This window comes from Anabrus simplex, chromosome 11 (genome assembly GCF_040414725.1).
Source record: "Anabrus simplex isolate iqAnaSimp1 chromosome 11, ASM4041472v1, whole genome shotgun sequence".
NCBI lineage: Eukaryota > Metazoa > Arthropoda > Insecta > Orthoptera > Tettigoniidae > Anabrus > Anabrus simplex.
Window position 1 is genome coordinate 134,990,562 of NC_090275.1, and position 17,192 is coordinate 135,007,753.

At 38.7% G+C, this 17,192-nt stretch overlaps 1 protein-coding gene across 3 annotated transcripts in view; it reads right to left on the bottom strand.

Moving 5' to 3' along the window:
• The window catches only part of DCTN1-p150 (dynactin subunit 1), a 684,595-nt gene that overhangs the window by 536,107 nt on the left and 131,296 nt on the right, over nt 1-17,192 (bottom strand). For 2 of the 3 annotated variants that reach the window (XM_067155604.2, XM_067155600.2), the window contains exons 4-5: nt 7,075-7,198; nt 1,542-1,595 (exon numbers count right to left, since the gene is read on the bottom strand). In XM_067155604.2, coding sequence (XP_067011705.2) covers nt 1,542-1,595; nt 7,075-7,198 — 178 coding nt within the window. The remainder of the gene's footprint in view (nt 1-1,541; nt 1,596-7,074; nt 7,199-17,192) is intronic. The other variant, XM_067155601.2, reaches the window with a different exon arrangement.

Below are 17,192 nucleotides of genomic sequence, written 5' to 3' on the forward strand. Positions count from 1 at the left end.
AAAGAAGGTCTGTACTGTATAAAATTGTGTCTGAAAACCTAAACTTCAGGAAATTGTGCTCTCGGTGGGTACCCAAACTCCTCACAGAAGACCACAGTTCCCTCACCTTTTTGAATCTTTATGCCGAAGAAGGGCATGACATGTTGAGTCCAATAAGTAAACTCTTTCAAGATTAAAATTATTGTGTCCACCTTTTCAATACAAATATATATTTTTAGTGGTTAAATTCTACATGAATTAAACACACCAGTTAGGGACATGTTTCGCCCTAGTTATGGACATCTTCAGCCTATATTAATCTTAAGGTCAAGAATTAAAACTATAAACATTGGAACTTGTAGTAAACTAACTTAATACTAAATACAATTGTCTTATGCTATTTAGTATTAAGTTAGTTTACTACAAGTTCCAATGTTTATAGTTTTAATTCTTGACCTTAAGATTAATATAGGCTGAAGATGTCCATAACTAGAGCGAAATATGTCCTTAACTGGTCTGTTTAATTCATGTAGAATTTAACCACTAAAAATATATATTTGTATTGAAAAGGTGGACACAATAATTTTAATCTTGAAAGAGTTTACTTATTGTATCTTCAATACGGAACAAAATGAGATTAGTTACTTGTTACTTGTAATGTTGAGTCCAATCGTCACAAGAGATGAAACATGCGTATCCCATTTCACCCCTGAATCCAAGCAACACTCAATGAAATGGGAACACTCAACTCCTCCTATCAAGGTAAGCGTCACAGGACAAGGTCATTTAAACTGTGTTCTGGGACAGGTGTGGTGTTTTCCTGCAACGAGGAACGACCATCAACACAAAATCCTACTGCCCAATCTTCACCAAACTCTGACATGCGGTTCAGAATAAAACACATGGAATGCGGACAAAGGGAATTTTACTCCCACATTGGTGTCCAGACTCGGGAACTGATGAACTCTTTCAGATGGGAACTTTTGGATTACTCACCGTATAGCCGTAACCTTGCTCCGAGCGATTTTCACTTTTTTTTTGGCAGCTGAAATGTCATCTTGGTGGGAAACACTTCCACGACGACGAGGAATTGAAAACGGCCGTGAACTCTTGGCTGTCAGAGCAGGTGGCAGACTTCTTTGAAGAGGGATTTCAAAACTTAGTTTTAAGGAATGACAAGTGCCTAAATAAACAAGGCAACTCTGGAGAAAAATAAAGAAATGTATATAAAACCAGAAAATAAATGTGGTTTGAAAATAAAATGTTGGGTTATTTTTTTCCTTAAAAAAAATAAATAAATAAACAGCCCTTGTACCTTCCCGGCTAACATTGTGATGGTGAAAATTTTTCCATCTGGGGGACTCGAAGCAGCAAACCACAGAGCGAGACCATGCCCACTGGACGTCTTTGAATACAATGACTACACTGGTCTAAGGACTTGTCAGCTACGGGGAACTCAAAGCAGCCATATTAACGCTAGCACACAGCACATCAGGAATGAAGGGAAGGGCACAGTGAGTAGAAAATGCGTAAATTGAAAATAAGCTTAAAGTTTCTTTTACTTGGTTCTCCTTTGTCAAGCTTCGAGTTCTTTTTGAGTCGGACTCCTCTGACTTCTGCAACATGAGACACAGGCAACATCGAGTTCATAAAAAGCGATATTAAGTAATATGTAAGGGCCGGGTATAGTAACACAACTGATGGTCTTCTCTGAAGACTGAAACAAGACCCAGTGGCACCTAAGTAGAACATTCTGTTCTTGTAAAAAGCCAATATCTCAGTTATCAACTACTTATAAGCTGCTAGCAAATTTATTTTAGAAAATACTGGAAATTAATAATTGCCCAAAAGACAACATACTGGAGTAAAAATAATTTTAAAGACAAACCTTTCATGATAATGTTCATATCTGGTGCTGTTGAGGGTTGGTGAGTGGATCACTGACTGCTTCACTACAGGTTGATGATTCTAAACATTCAACTAATACTTGAGCACCTGCCCTTTCTGCTACTAAAATGTAATTATGACAACCTTACCTTGAATATATTTTCAAAGCAATAATGTCAGTTGCTGTTATAGTTCAGTCTGTCAAAAGAATCTGCTGTTAGGTACATTTTTTACCATTTGCAGTTGCCATCAGCCTTATATGATTAGTAAACCATTTTAAAAACTGTAATGAATGAGTGAAATATTCTTTAAAACACTCCATCAAGGGTCTGTCATAAAAGTGATCTTCATTAAAATTCACAAGCTATTCTTGTTGATATATTACACTGATGTCTTGTTCTCTGCACTGCTCGTATTCTCTGAATTTGGCACTGAACTCGTGTGGACAGCTTATCATGGAGTGTGGATATGGATATGTTGGTACGCGAAATCGAGTGGTGAACTCATCTTGTTAAATGGAGACGTCTAGAGAGAGAGAATGTAAAAGACTGAACTATCAGAAAGACAAAAGAACATATATTGGGTGAAGAGAAATCTAAAATTACTTACTCCCCTTTCTCTTTGTGCTGTCCAAAACACATTCCATTTGTGTTGGAACTAACGCCAGCAGGCCGTGGAGCTCAGCGGTGGTGGTAAAGTGGGGAAGGTAAAGGGAGTGGCAGATGACAGGTCTCGTACTGTGATTGTTTTAATGGCTTCCGATGTTGAGTTGTTATTTATTAGAACACCGAAAAGGATTTTTTTTTTTTTTTTTGAAAATTCATTCAGATTAAAGATGGGATGGTTTCTTTGATCTATATGTATGTAAATATTCTCCAGTATGTTTAGCAAAACGCCCTTGTTAGCTAAGTATATGATGTCCAGATCCCGTTCTAGCAAGAAAATGAGTGATTGGATTCAGTCTCATGCTCACCCATAGCTGAAAATTTGTTGTGTTTCCTAGCATTAACGTGTTCTCTCTGAGTTTGTTAACGCGAGAGTTTAAATATTTCTCATTATGATTCAATGTGTGCGTGTAGAAAATTCTTATTACAGTATTAGTGTTTCTTGATTATATTGGAGATCAGTCTTGGAGTCTTTTTTATAGGGTGGTGTACAGTTTTTTATTTTGTCAACGTCGCTTCTGTAAATACTGATGAGTTTATTTACTAGTTTATTTGTCCTGAGTATTTGGTTTGTATTCATGCCAATTGTTTGAGACACTTACATTCGCTCGCTGCGCTCCTATACCTCGCTACTCCGCTGTGAAGACTACTTCTTGTAGAAACAAGGAGATTCAAATTATCACCAAACAGCAATGGTCACACACGACTACCCAGACTAGAAGCACCTTATTTGTATCATATTGAGTCCAACTGCTATTTTAAAACCTCCCAAACAATGAGATTTTGTCATTTCTGAAACCAATAAATATTAACACTTCTGTAAATTAACAGCAGAATCCAAAGTTATCATCATCATCATCTGTGGATCCTTCCAGCAGAGCAGGTAGGATTTGTGTTCTCTCTCTCTTCCTGTCTCTCTCCATTTTGATTCAGGACAAGCAATTGGTCTTTTTCTCGGCACCCTCCTCTCTCCAGTGCAACTCTCAGTCTTCCCTGTATGTCCTTTCTAGTCTTCCGCACAGCTTGTAATTTAGTGATGTTGCACTCAACTCTCCAAGCACGTCATGAAGATATGATCTCAAGACTGTTTTGCGAAGACAACACACTCCTTCTTCCTCGAGTTTTCATCTTGGTTCATCATTTTGCACGATCCTGGGGACTGTGTCATCTTCATGTCAGCATTTACTGTGTCATGCCACGACTCCTTAAGTTGTTCACTGGATGTTGCCCATTAATTTCAGAGGAGTGAGTGAAACTGGCAACGTGTGGCTCCGGATTCTATTCCCAGCCAGGTCAGCGAACTGAGGGCTCGTTCAAGGTCCACTCAGCCTATTGAAGTGATTCTTCGTGCCGACCTTCGACCTGAGCCATGGGGTTAGGATGTGACTATACCACTGGAGACACTTTTCCTGTCACTTCTCAGTGATGCACAGTGGGCCAGAAATCATATCTAGCTGGACAAAAGTAGTTTGCATTTCATCTACCACTGTCTGTAAGCCTGAGTTTGTTTTGATTCGCATTGTTATAAATCACGATAAAATAATCACTGAAGTTGTGATGCATCAGCTGCTTCCGATAGCGCGCCTCTTGATGCGTTAGTTGAGAAGGAACTCTCTTTGTGATAACACAGTGAAGAAGAAATGCATTAGTTTAATCTTGGTATTAGGTTGTCACAATGGGTAAGCACTAATCTCTATAATAACTATCTGAATTATATTCATTGCGTAACACAGAGTCAATTGTAACCATGAAAAAGTAATGATCACTTTCAAATTCATTAAATTCCCGTAGACTTACAAAAAATTCTTGTAAAAATGCAGACCTATTCATGACTACAACATGTAGCCTATAGCGTCTTCTTCATTTTCCATCTTTAAAATTTTGTGCACATTTGCACCTTTTTTATAAATATAAACTCTGCAGGCCCATCGGTGTTCTGTCAAAAGACGCGAACTCTTCGAGGAGGTAGTGTATATTAAGGCTTCTACTGATGCACTATATGATTTTGTAGTTAACAAATATGACCTGGATAACTCTTCTAAGGACTTTCTAAGGACTATTAAAAAAACCTAAGTGCTTTGAAGTGTAATTTTGGTATAAAATGGAAGCAGTGCTGTAGAAATTCGTCTCGCCCTATTGGAGAGTGTCGTGAGAGTGCCTTGTTTTTGTGCTGGATGGTGGTGAGAATCTGCATGAAGACAGCAATTTATGTGAGTAGGCTTACGATAGACGGTATGTCCGAAGGAGCCGTCCAGTTTCTTTCTGACTAGAACATCCAAGAAACGAAGGCGTCCGTCCAAGTAATACCTGGCTGCCAGCCATAATAATAATAATAATAATAATAATAATAATAATAATAATAATAATAATAATAATAATAATAATAATAATAATAATAATAATTCGAGCTCGATAATTGTATTATTTACCCATGGGTTAAAGAATATTGTTTTCAAGTTATATCAGTGGATTACACTTGCGTCGAAACTTTTTTTCGTGTTCACGGGAGAAATGGAGAATTTATAACGAATATAAAGAATATTTTGATTTCATAGAATTTGCAATAATCATTACCACTTTCATATTGCTGCAGCATAGGAGAGAAAATCTTAGAAAGTACAGAAAATCCCTAGTACTTAGCAACTGTGCAGAAGGCACTCCAGCCATCACTACTGCTGAAGTGTTCACAGCAGTCAACAGCATGAAGAACATGAAGGCATTTGGTTTCGACCATCTGCCAGCAGATCTGTGGGAACTGGAAGTCATAACAGACACTGACCATGTCCCCACTGAGTCTTCAAGAACAGAGAGGACACAGCTGACTGTGCCTTCTCTCGCATACAGCGAAGATTTCTACTAGAATCCTGGATCGGCGCATGTGTGTCATCATACAACTCACCATTAACCAGTATAGACTGCTGCCTGTCAGCTCACAGAGATTGATACCTTCGTAAATGTCATGTTTCTTAAATGCGTCCAGCCTCAGAGGCCAAGGGTGTACCGGAACTACTCACTGACTGGGTCAGAACACCAAGTAGTTGCGTACAATGCTCAGTTGGTCTCTCCTGCAGTTTCCCCGTTACAACTGGACTACACCAAGAATCAGCACTTTCGCCCCTTCTGTTTGTTTTAGTCATGAACATAGAGCCTGCAGCAGAAAACACCCTGGACCTTGCTTTATGCCAAACACATCATATTTGCTGCTGCATCTAAAGAGCTCCAAGTGTGGAATGACTGCCTAAATCATTTTGATGATGATGATGATGATGCTTGTTGTTTTAAGGGGTCTAACATCGAAGGTCATCGGCCCCCTAAATCATTTTGGACTCCACCTTAATGTCAAGGAAAATGAGTATGTGGAAACTGCTGACACTTCAGATCAAAGGGCAGAATTTAAATAGGGTTAACACTTTTGTATCGCGGCTCCATTCTGCATTAGCAGTGATGTGAGAGCAAGAGTAAATGCGGTCTATCACCAAACGAATGAGAGAATGTCAGATGTCCACGACCTCATAAGCGACCATCTGGACAGCCAAAGCAGATGAGTTCGAAACCATTTCAGTCTGCCACTTACCACTTGCACATTGCTCTCACAAGCTTCATACAACATTTAGTGGAACCTTTTATATATTAAGAAATCATCTTCATTTTAAAAACAAGCAGACTTGAATCCTTTTGATATGCTAAAAGCCTCAGTTTTACTTGGGGGTCAACCTGCACAGCTGTTTGTAACTTAGACACTGGATTGCTGTAAGTCCATTTCTCTATAGAAGTTATTCGGATGTTCTTGAATTCCTATAGATTCTCTGATTTTTATTAATTTTTTAATTTTTTAAACTTCAATATAAACGAGATCCTACAGAAATCAATGTATGGAAACTCGTCTTACAAACACAAACACTGCGCAGTCTGACTTTCAACATAGAAACTCCTGCCTTTCAGATCCACTCAAGACAAAGACTACTGGAACCACATCGACCACTCACCAACCCAGGACACAGCACAACACCACCACAGGTAACATCACTTTCATCAGGTAATATGAGATTCAGAGCTTCTTGCTCTGAGATTGAAAATGAATATTCTCACACTCTATGAAAGATATGCAAGGATGAAGTGTAAACTGCATACTCTGTCCACGAGCGACTTGCCTCTGTTTCGTGATCACAGACGTAGGTTGTGCTAACTTTTGTCTCCACAGTCTTCTTAGGCATGCTGTGCGTAGATCTTAAAAATATAACTGTTTTAAAGATCAAATAATGTAAAGAACACTTCTCAATAATACTAGTTATAGTTTCAGGTTCTAAAATCAGTGAAATTGGGAAACTGCTATGTTCTATATTACAAGAAAACGTTAATTTCATGGAAGTAACGAGTGGGAGAGTCCGTTAATAGAACTTGAGCTGCATTACACACAAAAACTTGAAATACAAGGGGACAAATTATTTGATTTCATAGGTTTTAGTTGATAAGTTACTGCAATTTGAATTATCATTTGTTTAATAAAACTGAGAACATTTGAAGGATTGTTTCCAGTTTTTACCTCGATAAACGACGCTCTCTTGGACGTAGGCTCTGAGGCAGATGGTGAGGATCCTTCCTTGGTTGGCCCCTCCTCCTTGTTGAAGTCTCCTTGGCTGCGACTGCTCACCAGGGACAGTCGAGAGCTATGGACACACATCAGGAGTGGTTTGAGATAACTTCTCTGTCAAAACACACAAACCTGACTTCTTTTCAAGAAATGTTATTTTCATCTGCCTGCAATTACAGGTACCCACAAAGACCCAGGTGCCATCACAACGTAAAAATAAAATAATTGCTAAGTTTCACCAAACTCAATGATCGACAGGCTGATCATGATGAAGTCTTTTATCCCACTTAAAATCAGAGGACCTAGTTCTGTGACTATCAACTCTTCAGTTTGATGTGTCCTCCGCTCAACAGCTACAACATTCCAACAACGTCTACTCCTTTACCTTTCTTTACTGAATTGGAGTTTTCAGGAATACTGGCAACTACTGTAGATAAAGAAATCAAAACCAGAGTAGGTGCTTCTGTGACTTGCTGAAGTGTCACCAATGCAGGAAAGCATCCTATTTCGGTTAGAAATACAGCCTGTACAACTGATCATGGAAGAGAAATCTGTAGATAATGGTTCGATACCCTGATGGATGAGCAGACGGCTCCAGTGTGTAACACGTGAAGAATGTTATTCAGCATTTTAAGAATTCCTTCACCTCTCCTACCAACTATATGGTACTTTCATAACCTTCCTGTCTATCACATTAATTTTTAACTATGACAAAAACCGCTTCATGATCACTGATATCATCTATACAGTTCATCTGCAACACACCTCTAGTTCCTGTACTGGAAATAACTGTATTAGGCTCACTGAGTCATCGAACTGCACGGTTATCGTGGTGCCATAGCCTGCCAGGTTCCACATTGGTGCTGTGCCAAGGACAGATGGAGACATCCCACTTAGCACTGCACTACCTCTTCGTGTCTCACTCTCAACGAAACCAAACAACAAAATCCCATCTACATGCACTTCAAAATAACAGCAGAATGGAGGCAATGATGAAAATATCTACCCACTAATGCCTTTCTGATCAAGAACCCAACAAAGAAGTGCCACAAATGGTCAAAACTCAACAGGATCAGAACAGGGCATGAGAGGCGCCGCTATATGATGAAAAAGTAAGATTATAATTAAAGTGAGAACTGACCTTTAATTTCGGACTACAGGCTCTTCATGTCAAAGTTGAACATTGTGGGGTGATAAAACAAGACAGTGCATCAGTACAGAGTCACAGACTAGGCCACGTCATAATGCACAAACGTGGGCAATTGAAAATTGCCATGGTACGGTTATCACTAATCCTGAACAGTACAATGTGTAGTGCGGCATTATCCATGATCAAATTCTAGCCCGACATTCTGCCCCTATGATGGGACTTCAATGCACTTCAGTTTGCATGTCAAGGTCCAGTGCATTGGCCTGCCAGATCTTCTGACCTTAATCCATTATGGGAAAACAAGAGAATATCAATAATGCCCGTGAAGTTGTTCAACAGGACAGGACCAAAGTATCTTCACCAGGCCTTGCAGAGGCTCCTCGTTGCGAACACTTAGGCCACCTGCTGTGATGCCTGTAACAAAGTACCGTAGGACATATGTACATAGTGAAATTTATCGTTTTGATCCCGGGACTATGCACGCACCCTCACTCCAACAAATATTTGTTATAAATGTTTAGATACATTATATATATTTTACAAACATGGGACACAGTTGCAAAGGATCGCTCACTTTGGCATCGAACCACCTCTACTGCAGGTGAACTGTTTGAGTAAGAGCACCGTCAGAGTGCAGCTGACAACAATTTTATCTTGTATATTATTGCACATTTTATGCTTCTGTAAATAATAATAATAATAATAATAATAATAATAATAATAATAATAATAATAATAATAATAATAATAATAATAAGAGATGGTCACACAAGCACTTAGGCAGAAGAATATTGTGTTAATTACGAGTCACACAGCGTGAAATATAGAGCTTATACAGTTGTAAACCCAAAGGACTATCATGTTTAGAAATACTGTTAGAGAAAATTATTTCATCCAAATAATCCTGAAACATGAAAGTTATTACAACTGAAAACAATGAAAATTATAATCAAAGAACAGAACAAATGTGGCACCCAAGCTCCTTGCACTGGAATGCCATTTCCAATCAAAGTAATGAAAGTGAAACCAGATGCAAATGACTACATACAATGCAAGCCGTGCAGATCCTCCACGGAATCCCTTTCCCACCTGAGCAATGTTAGTGGGTCACCAAATGAATTACACTGATAATCTGCCCACATTTTTCATTATGTACTTGCATGGCTGTCGCCACACCTATACCGTTGCCGACTGCTTGACGGAGCGTTTCTTTTGTTCCCAATACCATTTAACTGTCTCTGGATTGCTGTTGACATGCTCTTTCCAACCGTCTACGATTTCCATATTTTGACTTGTCTTTTCCATGAGTACATGCCAACATTGGCTTGAAATTAGTTTATTTTCAACATCAACTCAATAGACCTTTTCCAGAAAAACTTTAAACTAATATTTCACATAAATTACGATCAGAACTTTCAACTGGTTACTGAGTGAAAGTCTCCACAAGGCACGAATGGGCAGCTAAATAGCTGATTATCATAACGATAACGTAAAACAATATCCTCTGATTTTGTTATCCAGCACCGGGTGAGGAACGAGTTGTCAACCTTGACTGCCACGATTGTGAGGGTCTTGCAGAGTGTGTTTCCATAGCCAGCTGGTGCCAATGCAAAAGCAGAATGAAAACTCATGGTGTAAAATGCGCCTGTCCAGTATTTAAAAAATGATCACCACTTGAGAAATGACATGGTAGACGGGACATCCGATTGGATCTTTCTCTATTGTGTTAAAAATCACTGACAGTATAAATTGTTGTAGTTATTTAGTACTCGCTCGCCAAAGAATTAGTTGCATTTACTTTTGTTGCTCTTTTGCGGGAAAACTTGCTGAACAAACAGCTTTGCAAAATACATACAGCAGAAACAATCCTGTTAGTAATTTTTATCTTTTCCAAATCCTGTACCCATCCAAAAACATATTCTTAAAGTGAAAAGCATAAAATATAATTTCAGGTGGGGAAGGGATCACATCAACTTTTACCAAACATCCACTCATAGTTACCATTCTTACAGTCTTTTAAAGTAACTTTCCTGGACCCTGTGCAATATATAAACACAGAGCTAATACATTCCTGACACAATCTATCACATCTTGCTAAAAAAAAAAAAAAAGCTACAATCTGCCAGTTTTATAACTGAAGCAGAGAGAAGAGAATCATGCAGTAGAATGCTGGCTGAAAGCAAACACTGTCACAGCTGGTAGATCAAACTTGCAGGAGAAAGTCTATACCAGATGTATATATGCAGGTTTGGCTCCTTACCGAGTTCCTAAATTCAGCTAAGATAGACTGACCTATCTTTCCTATAAATCAAGATTTTATTCCTAAAATTTTGTCCTGAATTTGCACAGAGAGATAGGAAAACACTAACAGTTCCCAGCTTCAACACTCTCATCTTGACGTGCGAGTAGAAAGCCGGTCTGGTCCTAATTATTTGCTCCCATCTTTGAGTTGTACGTCTCCTGTGTTCCCATCACAGCTGCTCATGGATCTTCTCTGTGAGCACACATACCAGGAGAATGAGCTACCCTTTTTAACACTGAACTGAACACATCAGTCCAAGCTGTTTGAATGCTAAAGAAAATATCCATGAACGACATAACCATGATGTGAGCAAGGCATGAAGCCAACAACCGATATGCTGGTAGGCATAGTGAAAGTACATCAGCCTATATACAGCTTTCCTACGACCTATAATGTTTTACAGGTCTAATGTGACAACTGTATCACGTATGAAAACTGAAACTCCATGTACAAATAAAATCATTTATCACATTATGATAATTATTTGGGGATATTAAGTCGTGTAATATTAAATACCAGCTGACGCGTTTCGATCCTGCGACTAGCATCGTCTTCAGAGCAGTAACAAAGCATAATGGCAACTGTCATTCCATTGTAACCTGACTCAAGATAGAGAGGCCCTGTTAGAAATATAGTACATTCCAGGACCTCTAGAATCATGGAGAAAGATGTTGACGAGTTAACTATGGACGGTAGCCATGATCTACTCAGTATATAGCAGTCACCTTTGTTGAAATTATTCGAACCACTGATACTTCTCACTCAGCTATGGAACAGATATGTAATCGTCTTCAATCATGTCACTGTATACCTATACCTAATCATTTGGCATGACCTAAAACTCCATAATTTATTATATATACGTACACCAACAAATGTGGTGTTCTCATCGAGTTGTTAATAATCAAAGGCATATCGGCCAGTGTAACACTGATGATGTGTTGTTCAGAAACCTCCACCCAGGGCATCACATTCAATTATAAAATTTGATTACAGAGCCCACATCAGTCGTGCAAACTTGACAATCTTTCCATCATCATAGAATAACAGGAAACAACAACATTGGTGCCTCAAATTTTCATTTTGATTCAAGTTTATCATGTTGTGCTATAATTTTGGGGAATCTATGGATCAAATATTCTACAGATGAAAATGAAACACACCGTCTCAGAAGCTTCAAAAATTTATGACCAAGAAGAAATGTTGTCATAACGTGATAACAAGCTGCAACACAGAACTCTTGCTTATAAGCCCAACCACCAAGTCCTCTTTGGTGCTTTTGTTTCTTAAATTAAATTCCACGTCAGCATGCAAACACAAGATGGCTTTATAAAGTCTGTTAAAAGACCATGAACTTTACTTCTCAACACAAGTACAACTGGAGCATCTTGCTTAAAACGGCCAATACACTCTGAAGAAAGTAATTCTGGGATCAAAAAAGAAAGCCCTCACTGTTTCAAATTGCTTTGTCAACCTTTTCTTTCCCGCAAACCATCAGGGTTCGGACCTCCCAGTAACACAGAATCCTGGGGATACATTCAAGGAGAGAAAACTCACGTGTACCTATGTATTTAAAAATCTTGTTAGGTTAGGTTTCAAACTTTTGGAATCTTTTTCCAAGATAATAGAAGCAGAAAATTATCAATACTGACTGGCAAATAAGAATCAATCAAGAAAAAAATAAGAATAAGCTAAATGGATTTGAATAGAAGACTGTCTCTGACCTATTCGACAGAGCCACCGTGAGAAGTAACAGCTACACAACTGTCCCAAGGGATATTTGGAATTGGCCTAGCGGTAGGGTATATATGATGCACTACGCTTTGTGTAATGCCTGTTTAAACAATAATCTCGTCCAGAGCAAATTTCAATACGACAATGTGTGCCCAAGAACTGACTAGCGACAAAGGTAACAAGGGACATAAACCAAAATGATGTTTGTCGACATCTGACCTGTATTATCAACAATAATGATCAAACTAAAGTCGATAATAAAATGAAACAACCAAAGGGTAAAGCTCCACATTACCAGCATCAGTAACTAAGGAAAATGGCACACTATCTTTTTGTGTTACTCACCATAAAATTTACTAGTGCAGAAATTTTTATTCTGCCACATGTTCCATCACTGCAAACAAGAGGTAAAAGCTTCCTCCTACCAAGCTTGATCTCACCACCAACAAACAACAAGGAGAGACGTCAGATATAATCAGACAAGAACAACATGTAACAATCTTTATTATTATTATTATTATTATTATTATTATTATTATTATTATTATTTAATCGACAAGCACTCACACCATCATCATTTATACACAATATCTAACAGGTAAACCTGGGACTCAGGCCAAGGACCTCTGATATACTACACAGCAAGTATCACAACTTGACTGGACAGAACAAAGTATTCTGTGTTTGACTCTCTAACATTCACATCGTTAGCAGGTGAAGTCGAAGCTTCCTGCCAGGCTGCCATCAAGTCACATGGCTTTTCATCTAATTTCATACAAATTTATTTTTAAAAGACACAGGCACATCACCTTGTGATGGAAGCCAAACCAGTATAGTCTTACATTATTCACCCATTTCCCTCATCCAGCTCCTGCCAGGTTACATTAAAACTGGATGAGGTGAGTACCTTGTTTCTTTTTATTTCTTGTTTTTTAAGTGGAAGTTAATGTGTTCTCAGTTTCTATATAATGTAAATTTTCCCATTTGTGAAAACTAATGTAAAATTAATAAATACTACAACATACCAGAAAAAAAAAACACATTTAATTAATAACAGAAAGTCACATTTCATTCTTCAAAATAAAACACAATCCAATTCTATCAATCGATGAATAATACGAACAAGTGCAAAATCATTTGTCAAAATTCTGTGTTTATTGTCTTCATAAATGCGGAAATGTTTTTGAGCTCTATTATATTTTCTCTCCTCTCAGCTGACTAGGGCTCCAGTGATGTCTCCAGTTTTGTGGACATATACATAGCATTTATTTGTTTTTCTGTGCTCCACTCTACAAATCAAGTGACATGGATAAAGCAGAACATTCCATTAAATTTTATGATTCAGTAATGGTCATTCTTTTCAGAGGCAACCCTACCTAGAGAGTGGCGCCCCTGCCTATGTGGGTCCCAGAGCACACTGTCCCGGTGTGTAACATCTGGTAAGGGTCCCAGCTCAGGGTTACGAGTGAAGACCTCAACAACTTCTACAGCGGAGAAGGTGGACTTTGGTACAGTGGAGATGGCGGAAGAGGAAGCCCTGTATTCAGGGATTAATATGAGTACAACCTGCTGCCTTGTAGGTTGAGGTGACTGGACACCAAAGGCTAAGGAAGAAAACCCTGAAAGAAAATCTCTGTCTGTGTTAGGCTCAGCAGGTCAACAGAGAGATTACTGAAGAAGTTGCTTTCAAGAATAATACGAGCCTCAGATGTAGGAATTCATGACGACATCATCAGTTTGGTGCGAATGATGGTTTACAGCCCGATGTTACACCAGCTACCCAAACCAAACGAAGACAAAATATCAGAGTGGGAACATTAAATATCCTGACATTGACAAACAAAACTGAAGAGCTGGTCGACCTCATGGAAAGGAGGAAACTTCTGATCATGGGTCTGAGTGAAATAAAGTGGAAGAAAACTGGGAAAATGAACATCAGATTGGACTATAGTCTCTACTGGTCTGGAAATGAAGTAGAGTCTAAGAACGGAGTAGGATTTTTAATGCATAAAGACATAGAAGCTTGTAGTGAAGTTGAGTTTGTTAGTGAAAGGATAATTAAGTTATCTGCGAACTTAGGAGGGAAAAAGTACAATGTGATCCAAGTCTATGCTCCACAGGTAGGATGCTCAAAAGAAGAAAACACCAACTGCAAGCGCGGAGAGTGACTGCTGCTCTGCTGTGCCCGTAATATTGCAAGCGTGACATTGTTCTGACTTTATCAACGCAATACTCCCAATGTTGACATAAGAAGTCATTCAAACTCTGTGGACGGATACACGCATCTCTCTGCAGTAGATAGGAGCTTACGAAATGACAATCTGTTGATTCATTCACGAGTTATTGAGATAAATACGACACTCTGCTTAACGAACTGCTGTGCGGTATGTCCGGCGTGCAAGCCAGCAGTGAGGCCCGCGTCAGGGATGAGTAAGCAACAGTATGTCGACCGCCAGTAAAGCGCGCGATCCTACCGAATCCGAGGTTGTAAGAGTGCTATCCACATTAGAATCGGAAAATGAATATTCCGAATTTAGTGATTTCGAGAATAATGATAATAGTGATGACAGCGATTATAATGAAAGTATAGAAGTTGTCCAACCAGCCAGGGACAAACCGCTTAGACTGACAGAGGGACATTTTCCTTCCCTTGTATCACCCACCCCAAAGAAGAGATTTCCTGCCAGGTACTGCCATATGTGTTCAAACACCACGCTTGATGAGAAAAAGAGGAAAGAAAGTAGATATATGTGTGTGAAAAATGCGACGTTGGACTCTGTGTACACCCCTGCTTCGGAAACTACCAAACCCTAGTGAGGTACTGAAGGAGATGAACTTGTTTCGTGCGAATGAACACTTTCAAAGAAGACATGCAATTTGAAAAAACTGTAGGTTACCCACAGTTTTGGAATTACCGGTTTTGTACAACCCTTGATTAACTAGTCTGGACCATTTTTTATTTTGATATCAAACCAAGATGTATAGGAATTTTTAATGCATTCTCAGGGTTTTATCTTGACTAATATTTTACCGTAAAATTTAGATAAATTTTTACTCATTTTAGACACCCCTGAAGTTATTGTCTTCAGTTTAGTTATATATCGGTGCTTGGAAGTGGACAGCTAGGACCACCTGTAGCCACTGAGCTTTTTACTGTTATTTTTAATTATCAGTTCAATTTTTGTTCAATTGTTGGCCTTTTATGTTGGACAACCTTGAATTTCCTGCACAACATGTAGCTAATTTTGTGTAGAAAAATCAGTTTAGGACCTTCCATATTTAGTATAAAAATATATGACAAGCAGGCAAGAACCCTCTGGTTTTCCCCATCTTATTTCCGACTTTTATGTATTGAAGTTAATTATTAAAAACAATTCAGCACAGGGCTTGTACAAAAGAAAATTTATCTCAGCAATGAAAAGGTGAGAAGAGACACTGACACTGAGTATGACAATCTAATTGTAATGGGGATATAATTCACAACGAACAGGATATGAATCCATATTGGGCCCTCATGGAATGGGAAACAGAAATGAAGAGGGAGAATATATGCTAGATCTATGCATGAGAAACAACCTGATAGTGAGTAACACTTGGTTCAAGAAAAGGGACTCCCATAAAATCGCAAGATATAGCTGGGATGATAAAATAGGTACAGTAACAGATTATATTCTGATAGATCAAAATGTATGGAAAAATGTCAATGATGTTAAGGTCATTCCAAGTGAAGACCTTGGTGCAGACCATAGACTGTTGGTTGCAGTTATTGCAGAGGAAAGATCTCCCAAAGTCTGTAACAAAAGAGTCCCAAAAATAAAAACTTGGCGACTAACCGAGCCAAGTGTAAAGGAAGAATTCAGGGAAGGTGTCCGCAGGTTGTTGCAGAGAGAAGAACTCAAATTGGTAGATGAAGAACGGGATGTACTCTAACGAAGGTTGTGGTTGGTACAGCAGAAAAAGTATGTGGACAACACAGTCAAATAAGGAAACCTAAAGAAACTGCCTGGTGGAATGATATTAAAAAGGCTATCAATGACAGAAACCATGCAAAAAGATCCTTATATCAAGCAATATCAAGCAAGAACGCGGGGAGATCAACACGAAATAGAGGAGAAGCTGTCACTTTACAGAAAGAAAAAATTACAGGTCAAACAGTTGGTTGTAGCTGAAAAGCAGAAATGCAAGGAAGATCTGACTACCAAAATAACTCAGGATGGAAATAAAAAACTGTTATAGAGACTTGTTAAGAATAGAAGAACTCAAAATGAATCTATCCAATCTGTAGAACTTGCTAATGGTGAGGTGACTAAGGATAAGACCAAAATATTACAGGAGTTCCAAAGGCATTTTGAAACTTTGCTGAACTGTTATAAAAATGTCACCCCATTAGACGACGAACCTTATGATTTTGGCAGCACAAATACCACTAGTCTGACATGGTTGGAAGAACATACATACATACATTAACATTATTGACTCTTATGCCTTTCAGCATTCAGTCTGCAAGCCCCTGTAAATTTACTAAACATCGCCACAATCCTCGATTTGCAACTAGTGTTGTAGACTCGTTTAGTTCTATACCTCTTATTTTTAAATCGTTAGAAACCGAGTCTAACCATCGTCGTCTTGGTCTACCTCTACTTCTCTTACCTTCCACAGCAGAGTCCATTATTCTCCTAGGTAACCTATCCTCCTCCATTCGCCTCACATGACACCACCACCGAAGCCGGTTTATGCGTACAGCTTCATTCATCGAATTCATTCCTAAATTAGCCTTAATCTCCTCAATCCGAGTACCCTCCTGCCATTGTTCCCACCTGTTTGTACCAGCCATCATTCTTGCTACTTTCATGTCTGTTACTTCTAACTTATGAATAAGATATC